General features: G+C 37.5%; 1 protein-coding gene across 2 annotated transcripts in view; it reads left to right on the top strand.

The window, feature by feature from the left end:
* LOC145783245 (WD repeat-containing protein 17-like) overlaps nucleotides 1-13887 on the top strand; it is a 175264-nt gene that overhangs the window by 57711 nt on the left and 103666 nt on the right. For both annotated transcript variants that reach the window (XM_082595063.1, XM_082595062.1), the window contains one exon: nucleotides 64-155. In XM_082595063.1, coding sequence (XP_082451189.1) covers nucleotides 64-155 — 92 coding nt within the window. The remainder of the gene's footprint in view (nucleotides 1-63; nucleotides 156-13887) is intronic.

Raw genomic sequence — 13887 nt, 5'->3', positions numbered from 1 at the left:
GTGGTTAACGACCGAGGCCTTTATCACAATGATATATCGAACGATACTTGTTGTGCTTTCCAGGTAATCTCAACTACATTGCATGTGGAACGCGAAGAAGGGGGGTGTTTGTTTGGGATGTTGACATGTCAAAGATTGTTCGAAGGTTCAAAGAGGTATTTATCAGCTTGGTTAGGTTGGCTTTCGAGATCTTTGATACATTTGCAGGAGCTGGGGATACATTTGACTATGTCACACTACAACAAAGCATCTCAACTTGTTATCAATTCATCAAACCACACTATGTTTGTTTCCGACTGTCGTTTTCTTGTACACCACAGTACATCCTATTAGCCTGAATCACTTTTATTTCTTGCTTTGGTTCTTAAAAGGACAATGAAAAGTTAAATGCCTTAGCTTAATTAAATTGAAACGAAGTATTTTTGACTGATGAAGCTTTTACTACTTAACAATTTAGCTTAGCCTACTGCTTGTGCTAGATGCAGTGTGCGCCCTATTTCTTCTGCCCCAAGCCAGATTAACCACCCTTCGGTCGTTAGGGGCTTCAGGTAAATAAGAGGCCTGAACTCTTAGAACACTTATCAGAAATCCATAAAAGGCAGTATTTGAGCAAAGTTTGTGTACTGCAATTGCTGAATTTCTGACAAAATGAGAAAATGTATTAAGTAGACATGCATTCTCATCTTGCACTGCTTTTATGCTTGTTACAAAATTCATAGCTTCGCCTTCGTTAAATCTTTTCTGACTTGTTACTTTAATCGGAAGTGGTCAAACCTTTTTTATTGACCAGGGCTATATTCAGAATAGTAGTAGTGGTTTCATTTGGCGTTGTCACACTTGAAACTCGTTCAGGTTTTTAGCTAGTTTTTAAATATGTTTCCTCATTAGTAAACTGTTGAAACCACCGGGTAGTGCAGTCCATGGACACTGGACAGTACAGAATCAAATGATCAATAGCTTGTTTGCGTTTTGCGATTTGGACAAGTTGGTGTGTTTTGATAGCCTCATCGATGAAGAGTGTAGCAGTTCGGGCATGACGGGATAAAATTCTATTATAACTGATCCATTCCTTTCTGTTGCACATCGAGAAATCGACGAGGGGTAGCATTGGATCGTACATAATGTCTCCACCATAAGGTCGATTTTTGTCCAACATTCTTTCCATTCATAATTTAGAATTTAGATCATAGTTCTTGGTTGCTTGGTTTTTAAAAGGATGACGTGATTTTAATCGGTGGGTGTTTGGTTTCTATTGGATTATGCTTTGTAATGGTGAGTTACTTTAAGTAGGGGGTATGTTAAAATTAAAAAAATCTCAGTACCCTCTAAAATAGTGTCACTTAGAGTAAACAAATATATTATAAAAAAATGTTTAGGTTGCCCCCCTGGGAACTCCTCGCTACAGGGGGCTCAAACAAGCGATGTCCAAAATGCATGGGATTTGACGCCTAACGTTTCAACCGGTGGTCATAGAAAGCTGGGACTAGTTTCAGAAGTTTCGCCTTGAAAAGTTAAGATAGGATTGTAACAGTTTCACAAGTGTCTGGTGTATAGTTTGGCTCGGACAGGCTCATTTTGTCCCAAAATGACCCATTTAGCCTACCGCGATGGTACAAAATCGAAAATTTGGGAATAATTGACCTTAACGAGTTTTAAATGGGCCCAAAAGTTTTGATTAACAAGCTACGATAGGGTTGCAATATTTTTGCATAAGTCATACGGTATATGCCCTCAGAATGTTCAAATCGACATTATTTAAACCAACAATTCTCAGCTCGATCGATGCTTGCTTGTAAGAACACTATAATGAAGTTAAGAGCTTACTTGCTCTTTTCCTTCAATCTTTTGCTAAAGGCTTGGCAACTCAAAAAGGGTCTCTGTTTGGTTTTTGTCCTGCTGCAAATGAGGACAGGATCGCTGTTGACAATTGGATCTGCAAGTGATGATGTCCTACAGAAACTGGATAATCTGCCAGTTCACAACCTGGGTGAAGAACGTAGTGTCGGATTAGTGAACTACAAGATAAATATTTATGGTAAAAGAAATCTTGATGCAGTCTCCAGAAGTGTAGTTCTCAATAAAAGCACGGATTTACTTAAAAATGTTCAGAAGATTAATGAAAAGAAATGGGAAAAACCAGTACAAGACAGTAAAGAAATTAGACTGCAATTCAATGAAAAGACGAAAGCTTGTGAAAAAAAGGTTACTCTGAAAAAGAAGCTTTTAATATCAGAGCAGAGCAAAGTAAACTTTCTGCTTTAGATTTATTGAAAGCGCAAAATCCGCCAGGGCCTTTTACCACCTCTGAGGAAGTGACTGCTTACCTTCAAAGTGATGCTGTAACAGATCATCATCTTGAACAAAAGACTTTACACTGAAGTTCGCTATGCAAAGATGACGTGCCTCTCCCTAAAACCAAGTGCTTCAATATTCTGACTGAAACGAGACTATAAAAACTTCAGATCTGAAGACTATGCCAATAACCTTATCAGCTACTTAGATAATTCACGTTCATGTGCAACTATAACAATGTCAGACCTCCAAAGTGTGCTTTCTGTTATGCATTTGCTTACCAAGGTAAATTCAAGCTTAACATCAAATGATCAGGAATCTGATTCTGCAGAACCAGCCTATCAACTTGATGAGTTCGTAGCTGCCATCTGGATTGAAGGAAGCTAATAACGCTGGTACTTTGCCAACATTGTTGAATTTGTGAATGATGATGCCTTACTACTTACATACTTCAAGAAGGTTGGCAACAGTAGACATGGAGAAATATGGAGTTCCCCTGAAAATCCTGAACTTCTTGTTACTGATACTTATCAGATCTAATTTTGGTAGAAAGGTAATGTTTTTTAACCATACACAAATAAAACCTAACAACCAGACTGCATTTAACATAATAACACGAAAATAAACTAAAAAGTACGAACATTTTCGACCATACTCATGTTAGCCCTTTTCAAGTAACCAACTGACTGATGTTCTTCATAAATTGAAATAACAGATCTGATCCACATACAGTCATACACATACACTTATCAGATCATTCACAATAACTTGGATGTGTCGTTTGTCAGATCTGCCTGAATCAAATGCTGTGTTTCAAATGAAACAGTTCAACTATTGAATGAAGCTCCCCATTAAACGCCGCACCTATTTCTAGAAGTTAATTTTTTTTCATTTTTTGATATGTTAGTAGCACCCTTCCAGTTTCGATAATTAGTAAAAAAAATTGAAATTTTTTGTTTGTTTATACAAAATCTGAGACGTTGCAGAAACGCAACGTCAGCGGTTAAGCGATAATTTTTTTTTAATTGTTTCACTAATCGAGGGTTAAGACTCTTCTCCCTTTGCGTCTTCTGCGTCTCTCTTTTGACTGTTTTTTTTTTCTCTGAACATATGACCATATTTTAGTCAAGTGCGAAAACATAGTTTTCTATTCACAATTGCAAACAACGAAGTCATGTGGCATAAAAACATACGAGTAATAAAAGTACACAAAAAATGCACTCAATAAAACACAATGTCCTTGAACACATCTACTTTGGAATATTGCCTGTTTTTGTGGTACAATTCATTACAATGCTGATGAAGAGGAACGTCACACATCCCACAAAGAAAACGCGTTTGGCTGTGACACAGTTTGCAACGACGTCTTTTATTGCAGGGAATAGTTTTTAGAAAGTGGTGCGATGTAGAATTACTTGGTCGGCTATATTCAAGAGCAAAAACACTTGGGCGGCCAGTGGCAGAGATTGCAAAGCGTTTGGAGTTCAAAACTTTCACAGTCACTTTTCGTCTAAAGTCTAGTCCCAGCAATTTCCTTTCCAAATCTTCCAGCTTGTCAGCTTCTTTGCTTACAGGAGAAGATAAGAAAGAAGCCTTTTTCCTACTCCATTTTACTTCCGATAAGTTGCGTTTTTTCTTCGGAACTGGGGTCGTTGGCACATCATCACTTTGTACTGGGTTGCAATGAATTTCAATCTCTCCTGCAGCGTCTGGTAGCACTGCTTCACTTTCTGTCAAATCGTTTTCGTCCATACCCTCTTCGTCGCTAACTACAGCAGGATCTGGTGGTGCTATGACCATGTCAATTTCGTCTTCTTTACAACATTCCATATCTTCGAAAGCGGCTAATACCTCCTCTACAGTAAGAAACTTCTGGCGAGACATTATTTAGTGTAACGTAATGCGTTCGGAAAAAATAGCAGTAGCTCGGCCTGCCTCTTCTAACAATCAGTTATCGTGTGAGGCAGAAAACAAAATCCAGCTCTTTTTCGATCAAGCCACCAGTAAGACAACTAAGTATCGTTTAGAATTGGACAACTGGTTACTGGCCAGTATTCTCAGAAATCATTTGCATATCAGGTCAATTGTCACTTTATTGTTTCGTAAATGCTTTGTTAGCAAACTAACAGAAGTTTTCGCCGGTAATCAGCATCTCTTTACGAAACAAGGGTGCGTATCTACTACACTGCATAGTGCATATGCATAATAAAGTATCGGCTTTACGCTGATGTTGCAGAAATGGTACAGCAAAGTTTGCACTTAAATATCTCCGGCTCTTCACACATTTAGAAGATGTGCTTACTCTGGTGTGTTCTAGCATCACTACACTATACTTGAAGCCAATTTTTGAAATTATTTTATTGAATTAATCCATATTGAAGTACGACTAACAAAATGCGCTCGAAATGCGTGAAAAGTGTCGTAAAAGAGCGATAATTTTAAGCATACAAATTTTTTTATTCTTTTAAAATAAGGTTTTAAACACTTTATTTAGAGTTCAAATGACAAGAATATTCAGTTTTTTAGATAGAAAGTTGCTTTTAAAATGCGTTTATAGACTAGGCTCAAAGTAAGCGTTGCAGCAACGCAACGTCAGTGGTTAATGGGTTAATGAAAAGATAAAAAAACACTGACTAATTTGATATCTGGAACTACACAATACTTTCATAACATTGGTCCTTTGGAATATAACTATTAACTACGGATCAACAAACTATCATTTAATATTACATAGGCTAGCATCCTCATCCTGTTCTTATTATTTATCAGTACTGAATATCACGTCGCATTGGTAACTGACACGTACTATTTGATAACTATTTACGGTATATTTTAAAAGAGCAAATACGAGCAAAGAAATTGAAAATGCTTTGTAATGACTGTTTGCATGCCTATATTTCAATTTTTACAATATCAAACCGTCCCAAATCTAAAACGTCCCTGACTTTACATGTGATGACAAACTAGATGTGCATATGATTTATTTGAAAGTACTAATTCGAAGCATAACGTTTAAAATTATCTCCTTATAGTCCAGTCAATCCGGCTCAAAATAGGGCTTGACCCACCACTAATTGCAAATGTTTTGACCCATACATTTTCTGAAAGCTTACATCATACAGAATAACATACTAAAAATCTGCTGCGAAAAATTTAGTGGAACACCCCTTTTTGGGGGTAAAAACAAAATGGCCGCCATGTGTCCCAAAAATCTTCATTTTAACGTATCTTTTCACCTAATTCATGTAATTTAGTTCTGTAAAAGAGCTCGTTCTATATTTCTGGTACAAGGAATTTATAAGCAGACACTGGAAAGTTGAAAAATGAGATAAAAATTTGTCTTAATAAAATTTTATAACAAAATTTAAAAATAAAATGGCCGTCATGAGTCTCAAAAATCTTTGTTTTTCCTTATCGTTTAACCTAATTCGCACAATTTAGTTCTGTAAAAGACCTAATTTTATCAAACAATTAATAGTTCAAACCAAGGCATCGTTCATCTTCAGAGTCAATGTCTTCCATTAGGCCTAATGACGAATTTGAGTGACGAAACAGCTTTCTGTTTGCCTATTCCAAATACCCTTGAAGTGGTATCACATCCCAACACTGCATGGGCGAAGAGAAGATTACTTGATACAGTGTCTCCAAGAATTTTTCTGGTGACTGAAATGTTCCAGCACTTTGATGGTTTTTTTAATGCCCTTTTTAGATGCTGTTTGCAACCAGATGTTGTGTGTGGTATTACTCTTCTTGTAATGTATGAGCAAAATCAGAATGTCAGTATCACTTGCTAAAACTACAGTGTCTTGTTGCTGTGCAGATGACATCGCGGTATCTACTATCAGGACATCTGCATCTCCTCAGGCATGGTGGACAACACATCCTGCTCTTTCGAGTCTGTCCCCTATCATATGGATTAGTCGCTGTTTGTTTTGATGGTTAGCAAGAAAGTCTTCCTTTTTGGTTTGGAGCTTCATTGTTGGATCGAATATTACTTCAGCCCCAATCCTACCAACAGTTCTTCAGAAGTGAGCACCATCTTTTGTGGAAGGCGAATCTGTGTGACCATCAAACACAACAATACAGGTTCCATATTTGGACATCACATAATCAGTGTACACCTGCATGATTTCATCCCATGCAGCTCCTTTGGTCCAAGGAAGTTAATGGAGCAGGGCACCTCCATCTAGTACAGTGGTTCTCAACGGGGGCTGTACCGCCCCCCAGGGGGGCGTTTTGATTTTGCAGGGGGGGCGGTATGATTGCCTCGGCTTAAGGGGGGGGGGGGGCGTTTTGAGTATTAGGAGTAATTCTGGTTTAACCCATCTACCGCCCAGCGTAACGATTTCGTCAAAGAGCTCGTTTCTTCGTGGTAGCATTTCCTACCTCATAGGCTACCTGGTGGAAAAGAGATTCAGTTGTGTTGTTCTGCTACATACCAAACAGCGAAACTCACTTGACATAACTTAACTCACTCACTTGACCATAACAGGTGATCTTCGAATGTTTCTCACTGGCTTTACACCGGATGTGAAGGAACTGGCACTTTCTCACCAAGCCCAAGGTTCACAATGACTACCAGTAGGCCTATAACCTACTGTTTTCATGCTCGCAAATATATATTTGCTTTTTATCAAATATAGTTCCTACTAGTCTCTAAACCCCTTAGGCCTACAGCCTATTTCACCCTAACAGGGGGATCATCAGAAGGTTCTTATTCTAATAGAAATAGAATTTGACCTATTTGAATAAGAACCTTCTGATAATCCACCTTTTAGGGTAAAACTCGGGACTTTACTACGGGACGAGGAACTAAGTTTTTCCGCCCGTCAAAGTACGAAGTCAGAGTCCCGGGGGTAAAACAGGCTGTAAAGGTTTTAGAGACTGGTAACTAGCAGCCTATATTGGATGTAATTTGCTCTGCTTGGCTTTTTGCTTGGCATTGAGCACTTTTGTAGTATTTATAGTTTTATATTCGCTTTTTGTAATTAATCGTTTTTGTTGGGGGGCGGTAAAACTTTGCCAGTTCATGAAGGGGGCGTTGGGCCAAAAAAGGTTGAGAAACACTGAACTAGTACATGCTGGACTAAGGGCTTAGATGGTTTTGGAGCAGACTCAATTGATGAAGACCACAAGAAGTCAGCCAAGGAGGCCTTGTTGGCTGGTCTAATGATGGACTTTGATTCAAACAAGGCTGATGGAAATTGACAAAGTTCATACTGGAATACCTCTGGTAGCTGATTCGTTGTTGTGCCAGCACAGACTAAACGTTGAAATAGGAGGATGGGATCAACACTCACTTTCCTGTCCTTGACTTTGACCGATTCTTTTGCACCCATGGTGATGGCTTGGTGTTTCTTTTTGAAGGAATGCTCAGTCACCTTTACTCCAGGCATTAGTGCAAGCATTTTCATACCTACATCCTATGCTGAGTCACAGTTGACACTGTCATGAGCTGCAATGCCTGTCACTATGCTTCTCAGGCTTGGTGGGCCATCCTTTCGAAATGGATTTCTCACTGTCAAATACTGAATTAGATCTTGAAGATCTTTCATATCTCTGCTCATCCTTGCTGGGGTACTCTCTTTGTGTTGCTCACTGGTGAGAAATTTCACCCTGTGAACTCTTGCATGGTTTCATTTACTTGGGCGCATGCTGGTGCAGATAGAACCCAGATGAGTCGTTGTGTCTCTGTCAATCCACACCCCCTTGTAAGTCCACCCCTTGACTTCAGGCTCCTCATTAGACATTGTTCGATTGTCAGGTCAGTCCAGAGACCAACCCAGCATCTGTCTGTGCGACAAACAACGTGATGTCCTTCCATGAAGTGCATGTGGACAAGAGGCATTTCAGTCTGAAGTTTGGACATCTTGGCTAGGTACAAGTGGATACTTTTCAAATAGTGATTGTGACCTGATGCTGCCAAGTACGGAAGCATTTCATACATGGACTGCAGATGCAATGGCCATAAGCCTATTCGCTCTGCTTTAATGAATCTGCACAGGATTGTGACCATCGAAATGTATTGTAGCCAAAGTCGTGCTGTTCTAAATTCTTTTAGGGTGTCTTTAGTTTGCTGTACTTTCTGTTCTAAGCACTGTAGCACTTCATTCTGATCTAAATCTGATGGAGACACTGCGCCTAATAGTAGTCGTTTCATTAGATGTCTCAACTGAAGAATCAAGTGGTTGTCCTGTTCGTGGTCATTTGAAAAGCACCCATCGGATTCAAGAATATGAGACAAGTTGATATCTAATGCTGACGAGGTTAACAGTGCATTAAGGGCTGCATCCACCAAAAGACGTCCTCTGACTGCGCGACTCACTGCTTTTCCGGACAGCATGTGGACCACTGAATTAGGTGCATAAACTATTTCCAAGAGTTGTTGAAGTCCAGTTCCATTCATCAAAAAATGTCCAATGCTGCCTAGGTAGCTCATCATGGTGTGAAATCCTCCGAGTCTTATCACAGATGGTTGAAGTTCTGGCTGACTTTCAACCATGCTAAATGCCTTTAGCCACAATGATTGATCAAGTGTGATGACAGGACACACTTTGTATCTGGTTGCATGAGACGAAATGAATTTCAGGGTAGAATAGATGCATGAGAGATCACTGGGGTCCATGGCAATCATGGGCAGGAACAAGACAAAAGTTTTGCCTTGATGTTCTCCTTGGTGGATAAGTTGCATGAAGCCAGACCATTGAGGACGTGGTACCTTAAGAACCAAAGACGATTCCCATAATAGATGTGCCATTGCGTATGGTTCTTCTGCACCAGGATCATTCCAGTTTCCATACTGCATTTGATGTAAATCGATGTAATATAATCAAACTAGCAAACTTTTTAAAGGTTTATGTTCGATTTACAGTGAGTTATTAACATAGGTCTTTTGCAGAACTAAATTAGATGAAAAGATATGAAAAAATTAAAGATTTTTAGGACTTGTGGAGGCCATTTTATTTTTAAATTGTTATAAATTTAAAAAAGACACGTTTTTGTCTTATATTGCAACTTTCCAATGTCTGTTTTTGAATTCCTGTACCCGAAATATAGAATGAGCTCTTTTACAGACCTAAATTATATGAATTAGGTGAAAAAATATGGAAAAATGAAGATTTTTAGGACACATGGCGGCCATTTTGTTTTTACCCCTAAAAAGGGGGTTCCACTAAATTTTTCGTGGCAGATTTTTAGTATGTTATTTTGTATGATGTAAGCTTTCAGAAAATGTATGGGTCGAAACATTTGCAATTAGTGGTGGGTCAAACCCTATTTTGACTGGACTTATTATTATTAAGGTAGAATTTTGAATTTCATACACTCACGATAGGCCAAATAGGCCATTTCGGACCAAAATGGTCCTGTCCGGAACAATCCATACACCTGACACTTTTGAAACTGTTACATTCCTATCTTAACTTTTCAAAACCAAACTTTTGAGACTGGTCCCAGCCTTCTATGACCACCGGTTCAAATTTTAGGTATGAAGTCCCATGTATTTTTGACTATCGCTTGTAAAACCCCCCGGTAGTGGGAAGTTCCTGTAGGGGCAACCCAAATTTTTTTCATGATATGTTTTTTTACTCCCAGTGGCATTATTTGGGGGGGTACTCAGAGTTTGTAATCCAAATTTATATTTTAACATCCCCCCCCCTACGAAGTATTATCAGCTTCTTGAAGTCTTTGATTTAATTTGGCTGTGGTTTCTCTTCTTAGATGTGGTGGGGCATTCCGCTCTTAGCAGCCATTGTATTGGAGTCAATTTGGGCGTTTCGGTGTTTGTGCGCATTGACTCTTGTACAATTCAATCTCACTTGGAGAAACTATGTATTAACATATTATGTTAGTATTTTTTTTTTTTATTAAAAATGCTTGGAAAATCAGCAGATCCCTATTTATGGCATATGCATTTCGCTCTACTAATGATGCCTACTACTGCTTGCTTTACTACTGATGCTTGCTCTACTACTAAATGCATAAATAGGGGTCTGTTGATTCTCCATGCATTTTTAATAATGAAAAAATATTAAATTGATACTTGATGGAGAATCGCTGGCCTGCTGCTTCTTAGTCAGGAGATCCCCTTTCCTCAATGGAACTCAATAAATACATTATGTTACTTAATGTGGAAGGACAATCAATGGAAAAATGTGAATAGCTGCTCAAGTTTTTGATCAAACATCAAATCAACTGTCTCCTACTGCAAAAAACTCACATCCCAGACTTAGCAACAGTCCCCTCCAGATCAACAATTCCTGGGTATTCTTACCAGATACCAGATAAAGCAATAGAGATGAAATCTGAACTAGACAAAAATGACATCCCTCAAAATGCAATATCCTTAAAAGTTTTTACAGGAGTATATATTTACAAACCTCTCTCAAGTCTCTCAATCGGCAGTTATTCGCCTGTGGCTCATCGTTCCTATTACGTGTTTTAATTGTTTGTCACATGCCTGTAGTTTACACCTCATTTGATCTGTTTCCCGCCCTATAATTTACTCGTAATCATTCTTGTATCACTTGTTTAGTTTGTGCTTTTCAGTTCGGAGTGTCGTTACAGTTATAGTGCATAACCTAGTCAGATATATCTTACAATTTTCATTTTATGTATATTGCAGATTTAAGTAATTCCTGACAAAGACATACGTCATACGTACGTGTCGAAAACAAAGTTACCTTGTTTTGTTTGTGAATTATATTGGACGAAAAACTATTCAACAATTTTGTCCAACTCCTTATATTGAAAGAACCTTAAAAAGCCTAGAAAGAGCAACACTTACTCTCCTGGGCCACATTGAAACGGGCTTTTGCTTGATGGGTTTCTTTTATGTCCGGTTTTCTTTCTCCATTATATTATTATTATTATGACTGCTCATCCACATCAATATTGGAACTGGCAAATTCAATCCACAACACTTTTCATTAGGCTGTCATTCATTACTACATGTGTGCTTCTCTCTGTTTTTGTTTTATTTTTTCTGTTTGTTTTTTGGGTTTTGTGGCCGTTTTTACTGCAGACATATAGCCTACTACAGGATCTACTGTTCAGTCAGGTTTTTCCACTTTTTCCCGTTCATTGACGTGCTGGTTGACTATATCGACTTTTGTAGTTAGTTAGTATCTTTTTCGACCCAGACGTGTTAATGACGAAAAATAAAGTGATACGATATGAACACTTGGCTACAGGCTCTACCTGAGACCTGTTTAGTTTGTAAAGTCCTTGTAAGCTTTACATTGTCTACATGGGAAATTCTTACAAAAAATAAAATGTTTGAGGTAATCTTTGATCACACTCCATCACCCATTTTGCTGGGAGTTAACTGGGGGGTTATTTACCAGTAACTTTCAGTTGTAGGGTATACAAAAAGTCAATTGCCTATCATCTAACTACAATGATGGCGTCTTCCGTTGAGCAAACACATGCTATCTAATATTTCTATGAAACAGTATTCGGTAAAAGCTAGTTTTTCACAAATTAAATTGTGGATTCATGAATTTAGGCTACACTATGTCGTCATGTTCAGTCATTTACTTAATATTGTTTTTCAATATCTCTTCTAAAACCTGTTTATAAAATCTTAACTGAGAAGCAACATGGCCAACAACTTAGTCCTGCAGAGATAGAATCAATGTATACAAAGACTGATTTGTTGGCTGAGAAATAGCCTACTGAATTTTGGAGTATGGTTCTTTTGTAGTGTTACCAGACGCTATGCAGTCTTGTTTATTTGTAATTTTTATTATCTGTTTTTTGTTATGTTTTTTTGTAATCTTTATGAAGTATTGTTAAAATCAATGTCTGTTAATTTCCATTACTTTCCTATTACATTTTCACAAAATCTGAAGTACTCTCTAACATTTTAAACAAAAACTAGTTCAACATGACAACTCTAATATTGACCCTTCCCTGAGCGTCTCTGAAAATAAAGTGATTTAGTTTTGCCACTAAAAACGACAGCATGAAAAAAAGTTTCTCGCATTTTCTGAAAAGATAAAAATTTTACCGAGACTAACAAAAAGTGCCGATTTGGGCGAACTAGACGAATATAGACGAATTCTACTGTTTTTTAATATGTGAATAAAAAAAATGCTAATTCTGTTTATGTAAGGCCGACACTAATTTTTGTTGTTGTTAAATGAAACAGAATTTCTTATTTGTTTTAATGTTCCCTAGGCCTACTTGCTTAAAGCAGTAGGAAGTGAAGTACTGTAAATGAAAGTTGAATTCAGATTAATCTATTGCATCTTAAGCTTTTGATTATAAAATTAGTTTAGATGCACAATTTTAATAAACAAACTATTCCATTGTGATTGCATAAATAAGGAAAAACAAATCAGTGCAAACTAACTCTACTTGGTTTGTCCGAATGAAGTTTTTGCAAAATAACAAAGGGCAAATCGTTCTTTTAAAGGTTGAAAAGCACTCTTAGATTGTTTGTTTAATATCAGTGTGGTCTGAAATATTGATAGCTACAACTTTTGATATTGTTTGGTTTCACAGGCATGGACATGCATCACCACAACTTTTAAAACTTGTATTAAAATAAAATATCTTGCGTTCTTCTGGTGACTATAATTAATAATTATACTAGGCTACCACCTGATGTTAATAATGATACCCAGCTTTTATTTCCAACGTTTTAACAGTCAGCACGACTGACTTTATCAAGAGGGCAGAAACAGGTGAACACTAAGCTACGGGAAGTGTGAGATCTATGGAATGGTTTTTGTCATTTCACCCCCACTTCTACATATTAGTTTGAAACTGTTTAAGTTTTGTTTTCCAGTCTTGTAGTAGAACTGACCAACCTTCACAACTACTTTATTTTTGAATTTATCATTTTAATTGTGAACAACGAGAATATATTGAAGTGTTGTCAATTTTTCCATACGTCCCCAGTCCCCACCCCCCTATGCCACAAATGGAATTCCCACTGGGACCTTTAGAACAGTATTTAAGTGATACTGAAAAGCATGTAATGTAGCATTTTAAATAAGGATAGATACGTGCATTATTTGCAAACCATGATTAGTAAGTAAATCACGAAAAAGCGTTTTATTTGTTTGCATTTGAAATACAAAACGTGAACCGGTTAATCGCAAATACACCTGGTTAATCGCATGGGATAAGCTCATAAACCATTTTATTGCATAAACTTTCCAAATCCTAAGTGTTTGAAACAATATCTGTGATAGATTTTGCAGCTGTTGTTCAGAAAACATTTTTTTATTTCTTTGTATCAAAAGAAGGCTTGACTTAAAGGACAAGATATCAATGGAACACTTTGAAATAAACTGTTCAATAGGTCCCACACAGCCCAATAATTGAAGAAATACATTCTAACCTACGTAAGCCCAGCTTGGGTAGGCTAAAACCATGTCTACATTCAAATTAAATACTTGTACGTGTTAATACACTATAAATAATGGTTTTTGGTTTACTCTGACCAAAGAAAATTCTTTACATACCTTGAGCAAAAATGCTTGATTTCCCCTATGAAATCACAAAAACGCTATTTTCTGCCAAAACAAAAAAGGTGCGTCGCATATTTGATCCAAGCATCGACAAATGAGTTTGAGTATAATGAGG

This window comes from Aplidium turbinatum, chromosome 14, assembly GCF_918807975.1.
Source record: "Aplidium turbinatum chromosome 14, kaAplTurb1.1, whole genome shotgun sequence".
Lineage (NCBI taxonomy): Eukaryota > Metazoa > Chordata > Ascidiacea > Aplousobranchia > Polyclinidae > Aplidium > Aplidium turbinatum.
Note: the sequence above shows the minus strand (reverse complement) of the source record. Positions and strands in the feature narration are given on the sequence as shown.